Source organism: Sapajus apella, unplaced genomic scaffold (assembly GCF_009761245.1).
Source record: "Sapajus apella isolate SASKATOON/1434 unplaced genomic scaffold, GSC_monkey_1.0 scaffold2, whole genome shotgun sequence".
Lineage (NCBI taxonomy): Eukaryota > Metazoa > Chordata > Mammalia > Primates > Cebidae > Sapajus > Sapajus apella.
Genome location: NW_022436942.1, coordinates 74,895,534 through 74,918,708, shown reverse-complemented (window position 1 = coordinate 74,918,708; position 23,175 = coordinate 74,895,534). Strand labels below are relative to the sequence as shown.

The following is a 23,175-nucleotide window of genomic DNA, read 5'->3' as shown; positions in this document are numbered from 1 at the left end:
CCCAGTGGAGAAGCTGAAGGGCTGTCTGCGGGAGAGGTTTCCGACTTTTCCTGGCGCTGAGTCAGTTTGGAGAGCGCGTGAAATGCAGGGCAGAGGAAGCAGCAGAAGGGCCCTGGGAGCTCGCTGGGTCCCCGAGCAGCCCATTCCCCGCTGGCACCACAGAGATCCAACGGGAGGGTAAGGGGTATAACTCCACAGGGAGAAGCAAATCTCTAGCTGAACTCTGTAACAATTTGAACAGGGTAAGGAGCCTCCTGGCCAGAACTCTCGGGAGGACGCGCATCCGGTGTGCAGACTCCACAGGTGCGGGAAGAACTAAGCCCTTTTCTTTGGCAGCTGGGAGGTGGAGAGCCTGGGGCAGGCTTTCAAGCCCCTATCGCCCTCCACCTGGAAACAGTCTGGGGGCTGTTGCGGGGGCACGTGGGAGTGAGACTGGCCCTTCGGTCTGCCTGGGAGCCGGGCGAGGCCCGTGGCTGCCGGCTTTCCCCCACTTCCGGACGACCTACATGACTCAGCAGAGGCAGCCATAATCCTCCTTGGTACACAACTCCAGTGACCTGGGAATCTCACCCCCATCCCCCACAGCAAAGACCGCCGAGCCCCACCCCCACCTGATGGTCCTTCTTGCCCACCCTGGTAGCAGAAGACAAAGGGCACGTAAACTTGGGAGTTCTAGGGTGCCCCGCAGGTTCCTCTCCACACTACCACAGCTGAGGCTCTCTGGAAAGCGCCACCTCCTGGCAGGAGGCCAACCAACACAAAAATAGAGCATTAAACCACCAAAGCTGACAATCCTCACGGAGTCCGCTGCACCCTCTGCCACCTCCATGGGAACAGGCACTGGTATCCACAGCTGAGAGACCCATAGACGGTTCACGTCACAGGACTCTGTGCCGACAACCTTCAGTACCAGCCAGGAGCCAGGTAGACTCACTGGGTGGCTCGACCCAGAAGACAGACAATCACTGCAGTTGGCTCACAGGAAGCCACATCCACAGGAAAAGGGGGAGGGTACTACAATGAGGGCACACCCCATGGGACAAAAGAATCCGAATAACAGCCTTCAGCCTTAGACCTTCCCTCTGACAGAGCCTACCCAAAAGAGAAGGAACCAGAAAACCAACCCCGGTAATATGACAAAACAAGGCTCTTCAACACCCCACAAAAATCACGCTAGTTCACCAGCAATGGATCCAAAGCAAGAAAAAAAAAGGCCGGGCGCGGTGGCTCACGCCTGTAATCCCAGCACTGTGGGAGGCCGAGGCGGGTGGATCACGAGGTCAAGAGATCGAGACCATCCTGGTCAACATGGTGAAACCCCGTCTCTACTAAAAAATACAAAAAATCAGCTGGGCATGGTGGTGCGTGCCTGTAATCCCAGCGACTCAGGAGGCTGAGGCAGGAGAATTGCCTGAACCCAGGAGGCGGAGGTTGCGGTGAGCCGAGATCGCGCCATTGCACTCCAGCCTGGGTAACATGAGTGAAACTCCGTCTCAAAAAAAAAAAAAAAAAAAAAAAAAAAAATCCCTGATTTACCTGAAAAAGACTTCAGCCGGCTAGTTATTAAGCTTATCAGGCAGGGACCAGAGAAAGGCAAAGCCCAATGCAATGAAATCCAAAATACGATACAGGAAGCGAAGGGAGAAATATTCATGGAAATAGATAGCTTAAAGAAAAAAACAATAAAAAATTCAGGAAACTTTGGACACACTTTTAGAAATGTGAAATGTTCTGGAACGTCTCAGGAATAGAATTGAACAAGTAGAAGAAAGAACTTCAGAGCTTGAAGACAAGGTCTTTGAATTAACCCAATCCAACAAAGACAAAGAAAAATAAGAAAATATGAACAAAGCCTCCAAGAAGTCTGGGATTATATTAAATGACCAAACCTAAGAATAATCAGTCAGTGTTCCTGAAGAAGAGAATTCTGAAAATTTGGAAATATTCGGGGGAATAATAGAGGAAAACTTCCCTGGCCTTGCTAGAGACCTAGACATCCAAATACAAGAAGCACAAAAAACACCTGGGAAATTCATTGCAAAATGATCTTTGCCTAGGCACACTGTCATCGGGTTATCCAAAGTTAAGACAAAAGAAAGTATCTTAAGAGCTGTGAGACAGAAGCACCAGGTAACCTATAAAGGAAAATCTATCAGATTAACAGCAGATTTCTCAGCAGAAACCCTACAAGCTAAGAAAGATTGGGGCCCTATCTTCAGCCTCCTCAAAACAATTACTAGCCAAGAATTTTGTATCCAGTGAAACTAATAGCCATATATGAAGGAAAGATACAGTCTTTTTTAGACAAACAAATGCTGAGAGAATTTCCTATTGCCAAGTCAGCACTACAAGAACTGCTAAAAGGAGCTCTAAATCTTGAAACAAATCCTGGAAACACATCAAAACAGAACCTCTTTAAAGCATACATCACACAGGACCATAAAACAAAAATGTAAGTTAAAAAGCAAAAACAAAAAATGAAAAAACCAAAGTACACAGGCAACAAAGAGCATAATGAATGCAATGGTACCTCACATTTCAATACTAACACTGAATGTAAATGGACAAAATTCTCCACTTAAAAGACACAGAACTGCAGAATAGATAAGAGCTCACCAACCAACCAACTGCTGCTTTCAGGAGACTCATCTTGCGCACAAGGACTCACATAAAGTAAAGGGGTACGAAAGGGCATTTCATGCAAATGGACACCAAAAGGGAGCAGGGGTAGCTATCCTTATGTCAGAAAAAACTAACTTCAAAGCAGCAGTGGTTTAAAAAGACAAAGAGGGATATTATATAATGGTAAAAGGCCTTGTTCGGAAAATACCACAATTCTAAACATATATGCACCTAACACTGGAGCTTCCAAATTTATAAAACAATTACTAATAGACCTCAGAAATGAGATAGAAAGCAACCCAATAATAGTGGAGGACTTCAATACTCCACTGATAGCACTAGACAGGTCGTCAAGACAGAAAGGCAACAAACAAACAATGGATTTAAATTATACCTTGGAGGCTGGGCGCGATGGCTCATGCTTATAATCCCAGCATTTTGGGAGGTGGAGGCGGGCAGATCATGAGGTAAGGAGTTCAAGACCAGCCTAGCCAACACAGTGAAACCCTGTTTCTACTAAAAATACAAAAATTAGCAGGACTTAGTGGCGGGCACCTATAATCCCAGCTATTTGGGAGGCTAAGGCAGGAGAATTGCTTGAACCCCAGAGGCAATGTTGCAGTGAGCCGAGATCTCACCATTGCTCTCCAGCCTGGGCAACAAAAGTGAAACCCCGGTCTCAAAATAAATAAATAAAAATATAAACATAAATAAATAAAAATAAATTATACCTTGGAACGAATGGACTAAACAGACATATACAAAACATTTCATCCGACAACCACAGAATACACATTCTATTCAACAGTGCATGGAACTTTCTCCAAGATAAACCATATGATAGGCCACAAAACGAGCCTCAATAAATTTAAGAAAACTGAAATTATATCAAGTATTCTCTTAGACCACAGTGGAATAAAACTGGAAATCAACTCCAAAGGAACCTTCAAAACCATGCAAATACATGGAAATTAAATAGCCTGCTCTTGACTGAGCACTGGGTCAAAAGCGACATCAAGATGGAAATTAAAAAATTCTTCGAACTGAAAGACAATAATGACACAACCTATCACAACCTGTGGGATACAGCAAAGGCAGTGCTAAGAGGAGAGTTCAGAGCCCTAAATGCCTACATCAAAAAGACTGAAAGAGCACAAACTGACACTGTAAGGTCACGCCTCAAGGAACTAGTGGAACAAGAACAAACCAAACCCAAACCCAGCAGAAGAAAGGAAATAACCAAGAGCGGAGCAGGACGAAATAAAATCGAAACAGAAAAACAATTCAAAAGATAAATGAAACAATAAGCTGGTTCTTTGAAAAGATAAATAAAACTGACAGACCATTGGCAAGATTAACCAGGAAAAGAAAACAGAAAATCCAAATAACCTCACTAAAAAAACGAAAAAGGAGATACATCAACTGACACCACTGAAATACAAAAGGTCATTCAAGGCTGCTATGAACACCTTTACACACATAAACTAGAAAACCTAGAAGAGATAGATAAATTCCTGGAAAAATACAACCCTCCTAGCTTAAATTAGGAAGAATTAGATATCCTAAAAAGACAAATAACAAGCAGCAAGATTGAAATGGTAATTTAAAAAATACCAACAACAAAAAAAGTCCAGGACCAGACAGATTCACAGCAGAATTCTACTAGATATTCAGAAAACTGGTACCAATCCTTTTAACATTATTCCACAAGATAGAGAAAGAAGGACCCCTCCCTAATTCATTCTATGAAGCCAGCATCACCTTAATACCAAAACCAGGAAAGGACATAACCAAAACAGAAAACCACAGACCAATAAATATCCTTGATGAATATAGATGCTAAAATGCATAACAAAATACTAGCTAACCAAATCCAACAACATATCAAAAAGATAATCCACCATGCTCAAGTAGGTTTCATATCACGGATGCAGGGATGGCTTAACGTGCACAAGTCAATAAATGTGATACGCTACATACACAGAATTAAAAACAAAAATCACATGATCATTTCAATAGATGCAGAAAAAGCATTCGACAAAATCCAGCGTCCCTTTATGATTAAAAATCTATGCAAAATTGGCATAGAAGGGACATACCTTAGTATAATAAAAGCCATCTATGATAAATCCACAGCCAACATAAAACCAAGTTTTGGCCAGGCATGGTGGCTCACACTTGTAATCCCAGCACTTAGGGAGGCCAAGGAGGGCAGATCACCTGAGGTTGGGAGTTCAAAACCAGACTGACCAACATGGAGATACCTCATCTCTACTAAAAATACAAAATTAGCCGGGTATGGTGGCACACGTCTGTAATCCCAGCTACTCTGGAGGCTGAGGCAGGAGACTCACTTGAACCCTGGAGGTGGAGGTTGCAGGGAGCTGAGATCGTGCCATTACACTCCAGCCTGGGCAACAAGAGCAAAACTCTGTCTCAAAAAACAAACAAAAACAAAAACACAAAGTTTCCAGATACAAGATTAATGTACACAAATCAGTAGCTCTTCGATATACCAACAGTGACCAGGTGGAAAATCAAATCAAGAAGAACTCAACTCCTTTTACAATAGCTGCAAGAAAGAAAAAAAACCTTAGAAATATACCTAACTAAGGAGTCAAAAAACCTCTACAAGGAAAACTACAAAACATTGCTGAAAGAAATCAGAGATGACATGAACAAATGGAAACACATCCCATGCTCATGAATGGGTAGAATCAATATCGTGAAGATGACCATACTGCCAAAAGCAATCTACAAATTCAATGCAATTCCCATCAAAATACCACCATCATTCTTCACAGAATTAGAAAAAACAATTCTAAAATTCACATGGAACCAAAAAAGAACCACATGACCAAAGCAAGACTAAGCAAAAAGAACAAATCTGGAGGCATCACACTACCTGATTTCAAACTATACTATAAAGCCATAGTCACCAAAACAGCATGATACTGGTATAAAAATAGGGACATAGACCATTAGAACAGAATAGAGAACCCAGAAATAAACCAAATACTTCCAGCTAACTGAACATAACAAAAACATAAAGTAGGGAAATGGTACCCTTTTCAACAAATGGTGCTGGGATAATTGACTAGGCGCCTGTAGGGTAATGAAACTGGGTCCTCATCTCTCACCTTGTACAAAAATCAACTCAAGATGGATTAAGGATTTAAACCTAAGACTTGACACTATAAAAATTCTAGAAGATAACATTGGAAAAACCCTTCTAGACATTGGCTTAGGCATGGAATTTCACGACCACGAACCCAAAAGCAAATGCAATAAAAACAAAGATAAATTGCTGGGAGCTAATTAAACTAAAGAGCCTTTGCACGGCAAAAGGAACAGTCAATAGAGTAAACAGACCAGCCACAGAGTGGGAGAAACCTTCACAATCTGTACACCTGACAAAGGACTAATATCCAGAATCTACAACGGACTCCAACAAATCAGTAAGAAAAAAGCAATCCCATCAAAAAGTGGGCTAAGGACATGAATAGACAATTCTCAAAAGAAGATATACAAATGGCCAAAAAAAAAACATGAAAAAATGCTCAACATCACTAATGACCATGGAAATGCAAATCAAAACCACAATGTGATATTACCTCACTCCTGCAAGAGTGGCCATCATCAAAAAATCAAAAAACAATAGATGCTAGTGTGGATGAGGTGAAGGGAGCACTTCTACACTGCTGGTGGGAATGGAAACCAGTACAGTTGCTGTGGAAAACAGTGTGGAGATTCCTTAAAGAACTAAAAGAAGAACTAGCGTTTGATCCAGTAATCCCACTACTGGGTATATACCCAGAGGAAAAGAAGTCATTATTCCAAAAAGATACTTGTACATTCATGTTTATAGCAGCACAATTCACAGGTGCAAAATCGTGGAACCAACCCAAACGCCCCTCAATCAATGAGTGAATAAAGAAACTCTCTGTGTGTGTGTGTGTGTGTATATATTTATATGTGTATATATGCATATATGTATATATGTATACGTATATATATATATCTAATGGAATACTACACAGCCATAAAAAGGAATGAATTCACAGCATTTGCAGTGACCTGGATGAAATTGGAAACTATTATTCTAAGTGAAGTAACCCAGGAATGGAAAACCAACCATCGTATGTTCTCACTGCCATGTGGGAGCTAAGCTATCAGGATGCAAAGGCATACAAATGATACAATGGATGTTGGAGACTTGGGGGGAAGACTGCGCCTGGCCTGTGGCTATTTGTTGCAGCAGCCACCAGAGACTAGGTCGCCAGGTGACTCACCTTCAGAGAGACCTGTTCTCGGAGCGTGGAGTTGGCATAGGCGAAGGTGCTGGCCATCCCGATGCACACAGCGATGCCTGCAGGACAGAGGAGGGCTTGACATCACCCACTTAGACTCATCAGGCCTAGCCCAGGGTGCTGAGCAACGTGGGGGAAAAGACACACCCCTGGTCCCTTCAGAGTTAAAAATCCTGCTTCTGGGGGATTTGCCATCTAAATTGCTGGGAATTTTGAGCCGTTCTGACTTAGGGACAGGATTAGGTCCCTGTGGGGATACTATAGCACCAGATCAGCACTGTGCAGTCTGGTAAGGCCTGGGTTCAAATCCCAGCTCTGCCCTTCCTCTCTGTGTGAGCTTGGCACCTCTCTAAGCCCCAGTTTCCTCAGGTGTAAAATGGACAGAGCAATAACATTACTTATACCTCATAGAGGGATAAAGCTTCTAGATCATAATCCTTAGCAGTTAGTAAATGATGCCTCTTATTATATCTACTTTCAAAAAGAATCTGATTGATAGAATCAGATAGAATTTGTGATAAAAGCACACACTGAAAAAACTCACAGCTGGGTGCCGTGGCTCATGCCTGTAATCCCAGCACTTTGGGAGGCCGAGGTGGGTAGATCACTTCAGGCCAAGAGTTTGAGATGAGCCTGGCCAACATGGTGAAATCACATCTCTACGAAAAATACAAAAATTAGCCGGACATGGTGGCGAACACCTGTAGTCGCAGCTACTCAGGAGGCTGAGGCACAAGAATTGCTTGAACCCAGGATGGAGAGACTGCAGTGAGTTGAGATCACACCAGTGCACTCCAGCCTGGACAACAGGCAAGACTCTCTCAAAAAAAAAAAAAAAAAAGAAGAAAAAGAAAAAACTCACAGCACTATAAGGAATTCAAGTTTAATGTTCAATGAGAAAAAAAATCCCAGCTAACAGACAAACCTGACTCAGGCAGATGGGAGAACGGAATTGAATTTTCTTCCACCAGACATTTAATTGCCGCTGTTTGCCAAGCTACAATCTTGGAATTCTTCCGGAACAATGATTTTTGAGTCCTGCTTTTTATTATTTGCAGACAGGATTCCTTTCACCTGATGCACTTACTTGTTTTTTTTGTTTTTCTGAGACACTGTCTCACTTTGTCGCCCAGGCTGGAGTGCAGTGGTGCAATCTCAGCTCACTGCAACCTCTACCCACTGGGTTCAAGTGATTCTGGTGTCTCAGCCTCCTGAATAGCTGGGATTACAGGTGTGCACCACCATGCCCAGCTAATTTTTTAATTATTAGTAGAGATGGGGTTTCACCATGTTGGCCACGCTGGTCTCAAACTCCTGACCTCAAGTGGTTCACCTACCTCGGCCTCCGAAAGTGCTGGAATTATAGGGGTGAGCCACCGTGCCCAGCCTTACTTGCTCTTTTAATAGGTATGTGCACTCCAGGTATTTTTCCAGATCTACTGTGTTTCTTCCCTTAAAACATATAAAGCAAGAATGAGTGGCCCTGTAATCCTTTTTTCTACCCTTCTCTTTGATTAAAAAACAAAAAAACCTGCCAAGTGAAAAAGAAAATGACCATACTCACAAAACAAAACTTAGCTGTGATTTTGCCAGAATTCAGGGTAACGGGGAACATGCCGGCTTTCGCTTATAGGAACAGAAAGGGAGGGCTGATAGGGAAGCACTCAGCAAGGAAGGGAGAGGAATCCGAGCGAGCTGTCACTCATCAGAGAGAAGAAAATAAGAAATAAAGAATGGTCTCACCTCCTCTCGAGGCTCTCTCTCTCTTTATTTTTGGTAGAGATAGGCTCTCACTATGTTTCCCAGGCTGGTCTTGAACTCGCGGCCTTGAGCAATATTCCCACCTCGGCCTCGAAACATGTTGGGATTACAGGCATGAGCCAACCCACCTGACAATATTTTCTCATGGAAAGTGGTAGGCCACAAGATAATTCTTACCATCACTCCTACTGCAGAACTAAAACAACAGCCTATAAACCGGCCAGGGCACAGCAACACCATGATCTAATAAGTAAGCCGGGCACGGTGGCTCATGCCTGTAATCCCAGCCATCTAAATTAATAGCATGAGCTGTTAATTCATTCCTTTTAGGAGGCTGAGGTAGGTGGATCACTTGAGGTTAGGAGTTCGAGACCAGCCTGGCCAACATGGCAAAACCCCATCTCTACTAAAAATTTAAAAAAATTAGCCAGGTGTGGTGGTGGGTGCCTATAATCCCAGCTACTCAAGAGGCTGAGACACAAGAATCGCTTGAACCTCAGGGCGGAGGTTTGCAGTGAGCTGAGATTGCACCATTGCACTCCATCCTGGTGACAGAGCAAGACTCAGTCTCAAATAAACAAACAAACAAAAGTCCAATAAATAACATTAATAATAACAATGACAGCATACTAGGCTGGGCACAATGGCTCGTGCCTGTAATCTCAGCATTCTGGGAGGCTGAGGCAGGCAGATCACCTGAGGTTAGGAGTTTGAGACCAGCTGGCAAACATAGTGAAACCCCGTCTGTACCAAAAAATACAAAAATTAGCTGGGCATGGTGGTGGGTGCCTGTAATCCTAGCTACTCAGGAGAGGGAGGAGAATTGCTGGAACCCAGAAGGCAGAGGATGCGGTGAGCCGAGGTCACGCCGTTGCACTCCAGCCTGGGCAACAAGAGTGAAACTCTATCTCAAAACAAACAAACAAACAAACCACAGTTATACTAGAGGCCAATTTATTGACTGTTGAGTATGTGTCAGACAGGAGACTAAGCACTTTAGGAATCATTATCTTATTCCCTAATAACAACAATAGCTAGTATTTATCCATCACTTGCTGTGTGCCAGGCTCTATGTTAAGTATTTCAATGTATGTTAATAATACATATAACAAGCCAGGCAGTGGCTCACACCTGTAATCCCAGCACTTTAGGAGGCCAAGGAGGGAGGATTGCTTGAGCCCAGGAATTTGAGACCAGCCTGGGCAATATAGTGAGACTTCTACTCTACAAAAAAATTTAAAATTTAGCAGGGCATGGTGGCACACGCCTATGGTCCCAGCTACTCAGGAGGCTGAGGTGGGAGGATCGCTTGAACCTGGGAGGCGACGGTTGCAGTGAGCTGAGACTGCACCACTGCACTCTAGCCTGGGCGAAAGAGTAAGACCCAGTCTCTCTCTCTCTCTCTCTCTCTCTCTCTCTTTCTCTTTCTCTCTCTCTCTCTCTATATATATATATATTAAAAATTGTAATGTGTGTTACTCATATTAACTAAAATCTAATGCCACTGTGATCCCATGAAGAATAACCCCACTTTACAGATGATGAAACTGAGGCACAGAGAGGTTAAATAATGCACCTCGCATCACACAGCCAGGAGGGGACAGAGCTAGGGTACAGACTCCAGCAGTCTGAGTTATTACGCAGGACTCCTTCACACCAGCCAACCAGCGAGGAAGTTTCTATCATAACCCCCACAAGACAGATGAGGAAACCGAGGCTCAGAGAAGCCAAGCGACTTGCCCCAAGTCACACAGCTAGTCGGCCAGGATTTGAGCCCAGGTCTGTCTCAGAATCCTACACCCTGAAGCCCATGTTGGTCTCTGCTGCCTCTCCCTGGGCTTCAGAGGAGGAGCCCCCCACCCCATGGGCTGCAGGCGCACCGCCTCGTGAAGCCCCTGGTGAGGACAGCCACGCCCCTGGAACTCACCGAGCTTATGCTGGAAGCACAGTTTGGCCAGGAGGATCAGGATGAAGGGGAGTCCTTTCTGGAGCCAGCAGATCACAGCCTTCAGCTCGGACAGGGCGGGGGCAGGAGTCCCGGGCTGGTCGTCGCCTCCCTCCTCCGAGTGTCCCCGGTGGTCCCCTCCCACGTGCTGCAGCAAGGAGGTCCCGCGGTGGCCGCCGTGGTGGAAGTGGTGGTGGGGCTGGCGGTGGTGGTAGGCGCCCCCCTCGCCCCGGCCCCCTCCTTCCTCCCTGGATGCGGGCATCTGGATGAACACGTCCCCGCCGCCAGCGGAGGAGCCCAGCACTAGGCTGGAGGGGAACGAGCTGGTGGGGAGGCTGCCTGATAAGCCCGAGAAGAGCGCTGGTGGGGAGGCCGCCTCTGCCTTCAGACTCTCAAAGACGCCACCTTCATCCACACTCGCCTCGGAGCTGAGTGCCTGGCTGCGGTTTCTGGGTGACAAGGGGAGAGAAACCCCAGGAAGTCAGGCAGATGGAAAAGACCTCACTCCAGACGAGGATGGGGACCAATACTATCAGTTACATTATGGGTGGAGCTGTGTCCCCTCTCAAATTCACATGAAGTCCTTACTCCCAGGACCTCAGAATGTGACCATTTAAAGACAGGGTCCTTAAGAGGCAATGAAGTTAAAATGAAATCATTAGAGTGGGTCTAATCCAGTGTGACTGTTGTCCTTGTAAGAAGACGTTGGGGCTGGCTGCAGTGGCTGATGCCCGTAATCCCAGCGCTTTGGGAGGCAGAGGTGGGAGGATTGCTTGAGCCCAGTTGTTCAAGACCAGCCTGGGCAACAGGGAGACTCCAACTTTACCAAAAATAGAAAGAAATCAGCCAGGCCTGGTGGCGCCCGACTGTAGCTCTAGCTACTCAGGAGGCTGAGGTGGGAGGATCACTTGAGCCCAGGATGTTGAGGCTGCAGTGAGCCAAATCTCGCCACTGCACTCCAACCTGGGCGACAGAGAGACTCTGTCATAAAAGGAAAAAAATAAAAAGAAGAGGAAGAGATTAGGACACAGACAGGTACAGAGAGTAGACCATATAAAGACACAGGGAGCAGACAGCCATCCACAAGCCAAGGAGAGAGGCCTGAGAAGGGACCAACCTGGCTGATACCCTGATCTCAGCCTTCCAGCCTCCAGAACTTGTTAAAAGAAATTTCTGTTGTTGAAGCACCCCAGGGTGTGGTACTTTGTTATAGCAGTCCTAGGAACTAACACAAATAATATCAATAACAAGAGGTCATAACCTTTATTGAAACCTGCTATATGTCAGATAGTCTTCTGAGTGTTTGGCATTGATTGACTTACTAAATCCTCCCATCAACCCTGAAATTAGGTCCTATGGATATCCCCTCTTTACAGATAAAGAAACAGAGGCCCAGAGAGAGAAAGTAACTTGTCCAGAGTCACAGAGCTGGTAAGGGGTGGAGCAGGGGAGATTCGAACCCAGGCCGACTCTCTTTAGAGCCCACTTTAGTAACCAGCACACTTCGTTGAAAAGGGAGCACAGAATTCTATGATTCTAGAATTACCTCGAGATCCCAAGGACCCCTGGTTCTGCAATCTTCAAGTTCAATGGCTCCCAGTTCCCCAGAGGGGCCAGCCTTGGTCACAGCTGGCACTGGGTGGGACCCACCCACTTAGGTGGAAGACTTCCATGAGAGTAACGTGAAGAAGACTTAGCTGGAAGGCCCACATTCAAACTGCATCCCCACCTCTTCTAGGGGCTTATACCTCTGCACTCAGCTTTCTCACCTGAGAAATGGGCCTTTATTCCTGAATAGAATTCTGGGGGTGGGGGGCACATTAAGTTTAAAACACATTTTGCAATAATAGGTGCTCAATACATGGGAACTATTATCTCTAGGTTTTTTGGTTTTTTTTTTTTTTTGTTTTTTTTTTTTGAGATGGAGTTTCACTCTTGTTGCCCAGGCTGGAGTACAATGGTGCAATCTCGGCTCACCACGACCTTTACCTCCCGGGTATAAGCGATCCTCCTGCCTCAGCCTCCCATGTAGCTGGGATTACAGACATACACCACCACACCCAGCTAATTTTTTGTATTTTTAGTAGAGATAGGGTTTCGACAGGTTGGTCAGGCTGGTCTCGAACTACTGACCTCAGATGATCTGCCCGCCTCGGCCTCCCAAAATGCTGGGATTACAGGTGTGAGCCACCACGCCCGGTATCTCTAGTTCTTATGGAAGACCTGCAGGGCCAAATTGCTTTCCCTAGTTCCAAGCAAGGGTCTCTTGCGTTGGAATCAGGCAAAGGATTCTGTGGCTCTTGCAGAGCCGCTGCTAGAGGAACAGAGAGCCCGGAGTTGCCCCTGCAGGAATGGAGAACTCAGAACTGAGTGGAGTTTCCCATGAACATGGAGGTCTGGATACCATCTTTCTATTCTTGGGTTCATTCTCTTTTCTTTCTTTTTCTTTAGAGACAGAGTCTTGCTCTGTCCCCCAGGCTGGAGTGCAGTGGCACAATCTTAGCTCACTGCAACCTCTGCCTCCCAGGTTCAAACGATTCTCCTGCCTCAGCCTCCCGAGTAGCTGGGATTACAGGCACCTACCATCATGCCCAGCTAATTTTTGTATTTTTAGTAGAGACGGGTTTCATCATGTTAGCCAGACTGGCCTTGAACCCTTGACCTAGGTGATCCACCCACCTCAGCCTCCCAAAGTGCTGGGATTACAGGCAAGAGCTACCACGCCCGGCCAAGGGTTCATCCTCTTTTCAAGAGGAATCACTATACTGCAAACTCAGTCCACACCACAGATGCAAGTGGAGCTGATGTGCTTGATGTGCATGTGTTGGGGAAGAAGACAAACAGCCATTCCCTCCTTCTGTCACCCTGCAGGCACCTCCACAGACCGCTAAGGGACTCCAGATATACCATGAGCTTACTGAAAATGGGCTGGGCTTCATTCATTCTCTGGACCCCACAACCCAGGGCACACATTAGGTACTTAATAAATGTATACCAGATGTCATTCAGTCCAAAATGGCAGCAGGAGGCTTTGGGGAAAAATTTCCACTGTTTTCACATTTGATCTTGTGTCATCTATCATATGAGACCGTTATCCACAGGGTGAAACACGAGCGTGCAGTGAGTTGCCCAGGCTGGAATGGTGTGATCATAGCTCACTAGAACCTCAAACTCCTGGGCTCAAGTGATCCTCCCACCTCAGCCTCCTGAATAGCTGGGATTATAGGCATGTGCCACTGCAAATGGCTCCAGGAAATATGTCTTAAAATATATACAAATATATACAAGACCGGGCATGGTGGCTCACGCCTATAATCCCAGCACTTTGGGAGGCCAAGGTGGGGAGATCCCTTGAGTCCAGGAGTTCAAGACCAGCCTGGGCAACATAGCAAGAGCCTGTCTCTACAAAAAAATTAAAAAATTAGCTGGGCATGGTGGCATGCACCTGTAGTCCCAGCTATTCAGAAGGCTGAGGTGGGAGGACGGCTTGAGCCCAGGAGGTAGAGGTTGCAGTGAGTTGAGTTCACGCCACTGCACTCCAGCCTGGGTGACAGGGTGAGATGTTTTCTCACTAAGCAAATAAATAAAAATAAAACACATACAGTCCAGCATCCATATTTAAGGATTCAACCAACCTTGGGTCATGGACCCACAGATACAAACGGCTGACTGTCCTAGCCATTTTATACAGGCGACTTGAGCAGTTGCATATTCTGGTATCCACTGGGGGTCCTGGAACCAATATCCCCCATGAATATGGAGGGCCAACTGTATTCGATTATTTCATGATCCCACTAAAAGCGCTCCCAGGGTTTCCCATTCTGTATTCCTTCCCAAGATCTCAGATGAACCTTCTAGGTAAGTACAAATATCATTCCCAAGTATCATGTTCCTTACTGACAAAGAAACTGAGATTCAGAGAGATGAAGCTGCCATACTCTAATCTCATCGTGTGCCCGCTTCTCCTTTCCTACTCCAGGCTGTCGCCTTCACCGGGATGTCTCTCCTACCCGCACCCCATCCCAACTAGGTAACACACGCTCATCCGTCAGATTTCAGCTAACATCTCCCTTCCTGGGTGGAGGCTCCCCTCACTCCCAGACAATGACAGTCCCCGGCTCCTTGTTCTCACTGCATCATCATGTCACCTACACAGGACTGATCATGGCTGTCATTTTATTCCTCATCTTTCTCTCAAGACCTGTGGCTCTCAACTGTGGCCATCTATTATAATCACTTGGGGGAACTTCTGGAAAAAACAGGTGCCCTGACCCCCCTGGAGACCAATTGAATCAAAATCTTTGTGGGTGGGCCGCAGCATCTGAAGTTACTCAGAGTCCCCTCAGTGATTCTTTTTGTTTTGAGCAGGGTCTCCCTCTGTCGCCCAGGGTGGAGTGCAGTGGCGTGATCTCGGCTCCCTGCAACCTCTGCCTCCTGGGTTCAAATGATTCTCGTGTCTCAGCCTCCTGAGTAGCTGGGATTACAGGTGTACAGCACCATGCTTGGGTAATTTTTGTAGAGATGGGTTTTCGCCATGTTGGCCAGGCTGGTCTCAAACTCCTGAGCTCATGTGATCCTCCTGCCTTGGCCTCCAAATGCTGGGAATATAAGCATGAGCCACCATTCCCCACCACCCCCCACCACAACGATTCTAATGTACAGTCAGTGCTGCTAACCATAGCTTTGGACAGAGCTCCACTCCACAAGGTCAAACACTATAGCCTTGTTCTACCACCCCACACCATACACCTGGCACTCAGAACATGCTCAATAAATCTTGTTTGAAGGAATGCATAAAGAAGTGTACTAAAGGCTCTGAGAAGGCCTGCAACTGAAAAAGTGAACTTTGCTTAAGCCCAGTGTTCCCCAAACTTATTTGACCACAGAATTCTTTTTATCCATGGAAAACCATTTAACAGCTTGCAGAACACCTGTGACACACAGCAGGGGGACACGGTGGTTTCCCCAGCTGCACAAACTGGGCCTGCAAGTACGTTACTAAAAACGCGGTGAGGCCAGGCGCAGTGGCTCATGCCTGTAATCCCAGCACTTTGAGAGGCCAAGGTGGGCAGATCAGTTGAGGTCAGGATTTCGAAGCAGACTGGGTAGGGTAGCTCACACCTGTAATCTCAGCACTTGAGGCCAGGAGTTTGAGACTAACCTGACCAACATGGCGAAGCCCCCTGTCTATTAAAAATACAAAAATTAGCCAGGCATGGTGGTACACATCTGTAATCCCAGCTACTCAGGAGGCTGCAGCAGCATCTCGCTTGAACTTGGGAGGTGGAGGCTGCAGTGAGCCAAGATTGTGCCACTGCACTCCAGCCTGGGCGACAGAGTGACGCTCGTGTCAAAAAAAAAAACACCTGGTGCAACAGAGGAAACTCAGGATTGGATTCCCTCCCCAACCAAGCCCCATCCCTGCTGGCTCCAAGAGCCCAGGAAATATGAACCCCTCCTCCCCGAGCTCTGGATAATAATAATGATAATATTAATAATGACAACGACAACAAACACCATGGCTATCATCCTCAAGGGACCTTGAGCTTTTTCTGTACTTCGAGGAGCTCAGCTCAGAAAGCAAGAGTCCTGGCAGGTACCCATGTTGGCCCACAAGGAGGCCACTCTCTCTCCCTGGCCACCCAAGGGGCCCTAGAAAGCCATCCCGTCCCCCTGAGCTTGCCAGCACTCTGGATTCACTGGGCTCAGGGAAGACTCGACTCACAAAGGGGCTTTTTATAGCTGGCCTTCCTTCCCTGGGCCTCTCCCCTGCATCCAGCTGAGATTTCAGCCTAACTAGGAAAGAATATTCCTTAGAGGGAGACAGAGGCTGCATTTCCAACTTAACCACTTAAGGGCCAGACCTTGAGGCAACCCAGGAGGAGAAGTGGCTCCGCTCAGACAGCAGGCAGCCAAAATGTGGCATCTCAAAGCACAAATGCTGGGGGACGAATGGATGGGGGCCCAAATGTCTGGCTGTGTGACTTTAGGTAATTTTCTTCCCCTCTGTGAGCCTCAGTTTCTGCATCTGTAAAATGGGTGCTCTCGCTGGGCTAATGTGACGGTTAGCAGAATATAAGCACTCAATACATGGTTTGAGTTTCCTGCTGTGGTCTCTGCCCCCAAGAGATCTCATAGTTCACTTGACAGCAGATGGAAATGTTATCTTTAGAGGCGGAAAAGGGTCCAACAGGTAGGCTTATTACAAGCCGGATGCTGTGTTTCTGCATCTTCACACTCACTCCTTCATCCATAACCAACTCTTTTTTTCTTCTTTTTGAGACAGAGTCTCACTCTGTCACCCAGGCCGGAGTGCAGTGGCATGATCTCGTCTCGCTGCAACCTCCACCTCCCAGGTTCAGGCGATTCTGCCTCAGTCTCCTGAGCAGCTGGGACTATAGGCATCTGCCCCCATACCCGGCTAATTTTTGTATTTTTTGTAGAGACGGGGTCTCACCATGTTGGCCAGGCTGGTCTCCAACTCCTGATCTCAGGTGATCCGCCTGCCTTGGCCTCCCAAAGTGCTGGGATTACAGGCGTGAGCCACTGCACCTGGCACGTAAGCAACTCTTGAGTTCTGTCACCTGCCAGTTTTGGATGGAGAAGCTGAGACCTAGAGGGGGAAGTCACGCACCAAAGTCACCACAGGTGGGAGGTGGCCAAGCTGGGGTTTGGCTGAGCCTGGGGTTCTTCCCTGCAGAACAGGCAGGCACCGTACAAAACGTAGTCCCGGTGCTGGAGCTGGGGGATAATATTTGTGATTTTGCAGGCAACCCTGAGCCACAGGGGGAAGGGGGTGTGAGGGTGGGAAGGCTTGGCTGCCCACCCTTTGGAAGTATGTGCTAACACGGGGCTTCCGGGGCTGGAAGCTGTCCCAACCTGAGAACAGGCCCCCAGGTGTGTTCTCTCTTGGGTTTCGATAGCTAGAAATTCTAGGCTGGGAGTAGGGGTTCATGCCTCTAATCCCAGCACTTTAGGAAGCTGAGGTGGATGGATTGCCCAAGCTCAGGAGTTCGAGACCAACCTGGCCAACATGGTGAAACCCCGTCTCTACTAAAATACAAAAAAATTAGCCAAACATGGTGGCGGGTGACTGTAGTCCCAACTACTCAGGAGGCTGAGGCATGGGGATAGCTTGAACCGGGAGGCGGAGCTTGCAGTGACCTGAGATCATGCTACTGCAGTCCAGCCTGGTGATAGAGTGAGACGCCATCTCAAAAAAAAGGAAAAAAAAAAAATTCTAGCTCATGAGTGTTTTAATTACCTTTTTTTTTAGATTCTATTTGGTATCCATTAATCACAGGGTCAAACTTATGGCCAAAGTTATTTACATGTCCCTAAGATCCAGAACCCATAACCCTAATTGCTGCTTCATCTAACTTTTTTTTTCTTTTTTTTTTTTGAGGCAGGGTCTCACTCTGTTGCCTAGGCTGGAGTGCAGTGGTACAATCATAGCTCACTGCAACCTCTGCCTCCTGGGCTCAAGCAATCCTCCACCTCTGCCTCCTGAGTAACTCGGACCACAGATGCATGCCACCATGCTTGGTAAGTTTTCATTTTTTTGTAGAAATGGGGTCTCTCTATTTTGCTCAGGCTGGTCTCAAACTTCTGGGCCCAAGCAATCCTCCCACGTTGGCTTCCCAAAGTGCTGAGACTACTGGCACATACCACCATGCCTGGCTAGTTTTCAACTTTTTTTGTAGAGACAGGATTTCCCTATATCATCTAGGCTGGTCTCCAACGCCGAGACTCAGGTTATCCTCCCACCTTGGTCTCCCAAAGTGTTGGGATTACAGGTGTGAGTCACTGCATAGCCCTTCCTTCATCTAAGTTTTACACATGCAGCCAATATTTCTCCTGTCCTACATCATCCAGGGCTAGATACCAAACTAAAGAGCAACTTGAGGCCGGACATAGTGGCTTGCATTTATAATCCTAGGGAGCAGCAGTTTGGGAGGCCAAGGAGGGCAGATCGCTTGAGCCCAGGAATTTGAGTCCAGCCTAGAAGACATAACAAAACCCCGTCTCTACAAATACAAAAATTAGCTGGACATGGTAGTGCATGCCTGTAGTCCCAGCTACTCAGAAGGCTGAGGTGGGAGGATCGCTTGATCCTGAGAGGTCAAGGCTGCAGTGGGTTGAGATTGTGCCACTGCATTCTAGCCTGGGCAACAGAAAAAAAAAAAAAAAAAGAGAGAGACCACCTTGATACCCAGAGCCCACCAACATCATTCAAACTAGCCAGTCCTAAATGGTTTCCCCTGCCTTGCCTGTCTTTCCCACAGAAAACATCATAAAGGCTGTGGCCTATGCTTTTTCCTTGCTCCTTTCTGCCTCCTGACCAACACTGGTGCTTCCCCAGGTGGTCCTGCATACGGCGGTATGCCCCCTCCTCTTGGGAAATCAAAGAAATAAAAAACTCATCTTTCAACGTCATTAGCCTCTCTGTGTTGTTTCTCGGAGTTATGATCTGAATGTCTGTGTCCCCTGCAGATTCTTAAGTTGACACCTAACCCACGCCAGGGACAGTGGTTCATTCCTGTAATCCCAGGGCTTTGGGAGGTCGAGGTAGGAAGATTGCTTGAGCTCAGGAGTTTGAGGCCAGTTTGGACAGCTTAGTGAGACCTTGTTTCTACCAAAAAATTTTTTTTAATGAGCACATGCCCGTAGTCCCAGCTACCTGGGAGGCTGAGGCAGGAGGATTGCTTGAGCCTAGAATTTGGAGGTTATAGTGAGCCATAATCACCACTGCACTGCAGCCCAGGTAACAGAGCAAGACCCTGTCTCAAAAAAGAAACCTGACCGAGGTGGGGCCTTTGAGAATGATTAGGTGATGCGATGGGCTCATCACGAATGGGATTAGTGCCCCTAAAAAGGAGGCCCAGAGAGATCCATTTCCCTTCACCATGTTAGCATATGGCAAGAGAATGGCCATCAGTAAACCAGAAAGTGGGCCTTTAGCAGACACTGAATATGCTGGAGCTTTCCAGACTTCCTAGCACTGTGAGAGATAAATATTTGTTACTTAAACCACCCATTTGGCCGGGCTCAGTGGCTCAGGCCTATAGTCCCAGCACTTTGGGAGACAAAGGTGGGTGGATCACTTGAGGTCAAGAGTTCAAGACCAGCCTGGCCAACATGGTGAAACCCTGTCTCTACTAAAATACAATTACTCGGGAGGCTGAGGCATGAGAATCATTTGAATCTGGGAGGCGGAGGCTGTAGTGAGCCAAGATCATGCCGCCATACTCCAGCCTGGTGACATAGTGAGACTCTGTCTCAAAAAAAAGAAAAGAGCCAGGCGCTGTGGCTCACGCCTGTAATCACAGCCCTTTGGGAGGCCGAGGCGGGTAGATTACTTGAGGTCAGGAGTTTGAGACCAGGCTGGCCAACATGGTGAAACTCCATCTCTACTAACAATACAAAAATTAGCTGGATGTGGTGGCAGGCACCTGTAATCCCCGCTGCTTGGGAGGTTGAGGCAGGAGAATTGCTTGAGCCCAGGAGGTGGAGGTTGCAGTGAGCCGAGATCCTGACACTGCTCTCCAGCCTGGGTGACAGAGCAAGACTTCATCTCAAAAAACAAACAAACACCCATTCTATGGTATTTCTGTGATAGCAGCCTGAATGGGCTAAGACATCTCTATAAATTAAAATCCCACAGATACAATCATTGATCCGATAAGTCAGGTAGCTCACCTGTCACACAAGACTTTGAAATTTAGCATAAAAGCAAAAGCAAGCTATTAAGTATTGAGTGTTTAGTATGAGGCCGTCACTGTGACTCTAACTGACTCTGAGGGGAAGGCATTGTTCAATCCAGTTTCGGGTTGCCCCTTACCACCCGAAGCCCAGAGCCCTCAGATGGAACAGAAGCAGGGATGCCTACCTTTCGGGTGGAATGTTATCCGTGTTGCTGCTGTGGCGTCTCTGCATCTTCCTTAACACCTAAAACCCAACACAGGGGTGAGCCAGAGTCTCCCAACACTCCCACTGCCTGTCCGATTGCCAAGGTAATTGTAAACTGCAAACCCACTCTAGTGGTATCTTAGACCCCTAGTGCTCTCTGGCATTTTCCAAAGTGTGTTTCAATCTTTCATGCCATTTCATCCTCAATGTGACACTCTATCCCATGAGGGAAGCTATCATCCCATTTCACAGAGGAGGACGATGAGGCTCAGAGGCGGAAGAAGTCCTCATTTGAGAGGATAAAGCAGTGAACTGTGTAGCCGAGAGGTGCCAGATGAAGTGAAGTGGGCAGTGGACTGGCAGTTGGGAGACATGGATTCTGGGTTGATGCTGCTGCTAACTTGCTGTGTGACCCTAGACAAATCAGTAACCTCTCTGTGGTTTCAGATTCCCCATGTGTTACGTGGGAGGGGTGGGGTGGTCAAACCAAAGCTTCCTTCCAGCTCTCACATTTAATCAAGTAGTCATAAAGATGCAAATTCTCTTGGAGACATGTCACCTGATTCACTGTGAAGAGCCACATGGACTTCAGAACTCCATGATGATGACACTGGAGGTAGGCATTCGGGGCTCCTGAGGGGGATGTGACCACTGGATCCCAGAGAGGACAGGCCTCCCCCTCCTCTTCGTCTCCAGAGGGATGCACAGTCAGGGGAGCTCTCCAGAGACTCTGGACCTGGATGGAACAGAACACTTGGATGAACAGTCCCTGCGATACCTGGAATCTGCTAAGAAGCCTTAGGACATGGCCAGTGGCTGTAAGCAAATGGATTCCATCTGCTCAGTATCTCTGGGTAGCCTCTCATTGATCCCTCTTTGAAACTCCTTTTTTTTTTTCTAAAGATAGAGTGTCACTCTGTCACCCAGGCTGGAATGCAGTAGTGCGATCTTGGCTCACTGCAGCCTCTGCCTCCTGGGTTCAAGCGATTCTCTTGCCTCAGCCTCCTGAATGGCTGGGATTACATGCATGTAACACCACATCTACCTATTTTTTGTATTTTTAGTAGATATGGGGTTTCACCATAATGGCCAGGCTGGTCTTGAACTCCTGAACTCAAGTGATCCACCTGCCAGGGCCTCCCAAAGTACTGGGATTACAGGCATAAGCCACCACGCCTGGCCCTCTTTGAAACTCTTAACGTATTGTATTTCATCCTATTGTCAAACTAAGAGTCTTGATTGGAGAACACCGAAAATATGTTTTAAACTCCCATGGCTGCCCATTGCAATCAGAATCAAACCCAAGCTCTGTCCACAGCCTACAGGTTCTTCCTGAGGTAGCATCATCAGTTTCCAACTGCATTTCCTCCCATTCTCCCTTTTCCCACCCCTGTCCAGCCACAGTGGCTCTTCTGTTCCTCTAATATGTCAGCATGTCCCTGCCTCAGGGCCTTTGCACTGGCTGTTCCCTCCCCTTGGAATACTTTCTCCTCTAAATGTTACAGGGCTTGGTCCTGCAGGGCAAACTCCACCTCCTCCCTGAGGCCTTCTCTTCTCATTCTCCCGACCCTCTATAACACTACCCTGTTTTATATTCTTCACAGTACTTATTTGTTCATGTTTGCTTATTTACTTATGATTTGCTCCCCCCCCCATTAGAATATAAATGCCATTCATGAAAGTAGGGATCCTGTCTACTTGGTTCACCCCTCTGCCTCAGCATCTAGGACACTGTCTGGCACAGAGTAGCACTCAACAAGTATTTACTCAATGAATAAAACATCTATGGGTCTCCCAGTTCCCCTTTTTTAGATCCCTTGCTCTCTGTCCCACCTTTTACCCAAGCAAGGTAATAAGGGCCATTTACCTCCTACGAATAGGTTTAGCCTCCGTGAATATCTTCTTGTCTCCGAACCAAAGACAGTGTCTGACTATCAGTTCAGGGCACTATTACTGACTGTTGAATGACTTCCTAATCCTGACCTGGCTTCTTGGGGGGCAGCGTTGATGTCACTAGGGGCACTGATTAGAAACAACCCGCCATTGAAGCTTCCTTTCTCCTTTGAAAAATTAGGTAACAAATCAGTCAGCAGCAGCATCTTCATATATAAAGAAAAGGTCATTGCATAAATATTTTTCAAGAATCTACAATCTCAACTTAATCTCCCTCTCACCTCCCCCCGCCCCCATTATCCCACATTGCAAATCCTTGGGGTAAAATAAAATTTAGTATTCCAAAGTTCTCATCCACACATTTAATACCGCTTCCTAAATCGAATGCTCAAGACTACTTTCGGATGCTTGTATTGGAAGAGGCTTCGGCTTCTCTGTTGGAAGCAGGCCGTACATAATTCTGGAATAAATTTTTGCACACGGGATGCATCTGAATGAATGAAACGCCTTTTAACCCTCTGCTTTGTACATCCCACTATGCATCTTTGAAGGACAGCACCGAGACTTTTCGATGCTTGCGATGTTTCAAGTTACGCCCCCGGGGCCCGTTACAGGACTGCACCGAAATGCATTCAGCGGAGCATCGCCTGCATCACTTGGACTGGAAGCCGGCAGGTGCACTTCGGGGACGACATAGCGAGCGCTTTTCATCCCTGCAACCAACACACCGCAAAA

The 23,175-nt window shown here is 46.9% G+C and overlaps 1 protein-coding gene across 3 annotated transcripts in view; it reads right to left on the bottom strand.

Annotated features, from left to right (window-relative positions):
• The window catches only part of RNFT2 (ring finger protein, transmembrane 2), a 122,841-nt gene that overhangs the window by 99,431 nt on the left and 235 nt on the right, over window positions 1-23,175 (bottom strand). For 2 of the 3 annotated variants that reach the window (XM_032240843.1, XM_032240838.1), the window contains exons 2-5: window positions 21,107-21,283; window positions 20,528-20,586; window positions 10,621-11,087; window positions 6,915-6,991 (exon numbers count right to left, since the gene is read on the bottom strand). In XM_032240843.1, coding sequence (XP_032096734.1) covers window positions 6,915-6,991; window positions 10,621-11,087; window positions 20,528-20,586; window positions 21,107-21,130 — 627 coding nt within the window. In that variant the 5' untranslated portion in view covers window positions 21,131-21,283. The remainder of the gene's footprint in view (window positions 1-6,914; window positions 6,992-10,620; window positions 11,088-20,527; window positions 20,587-21,106; window positions 21,284-23,175) is intronic. The other variant, XM_032240848.1, reaches the window with a different exon arrangement.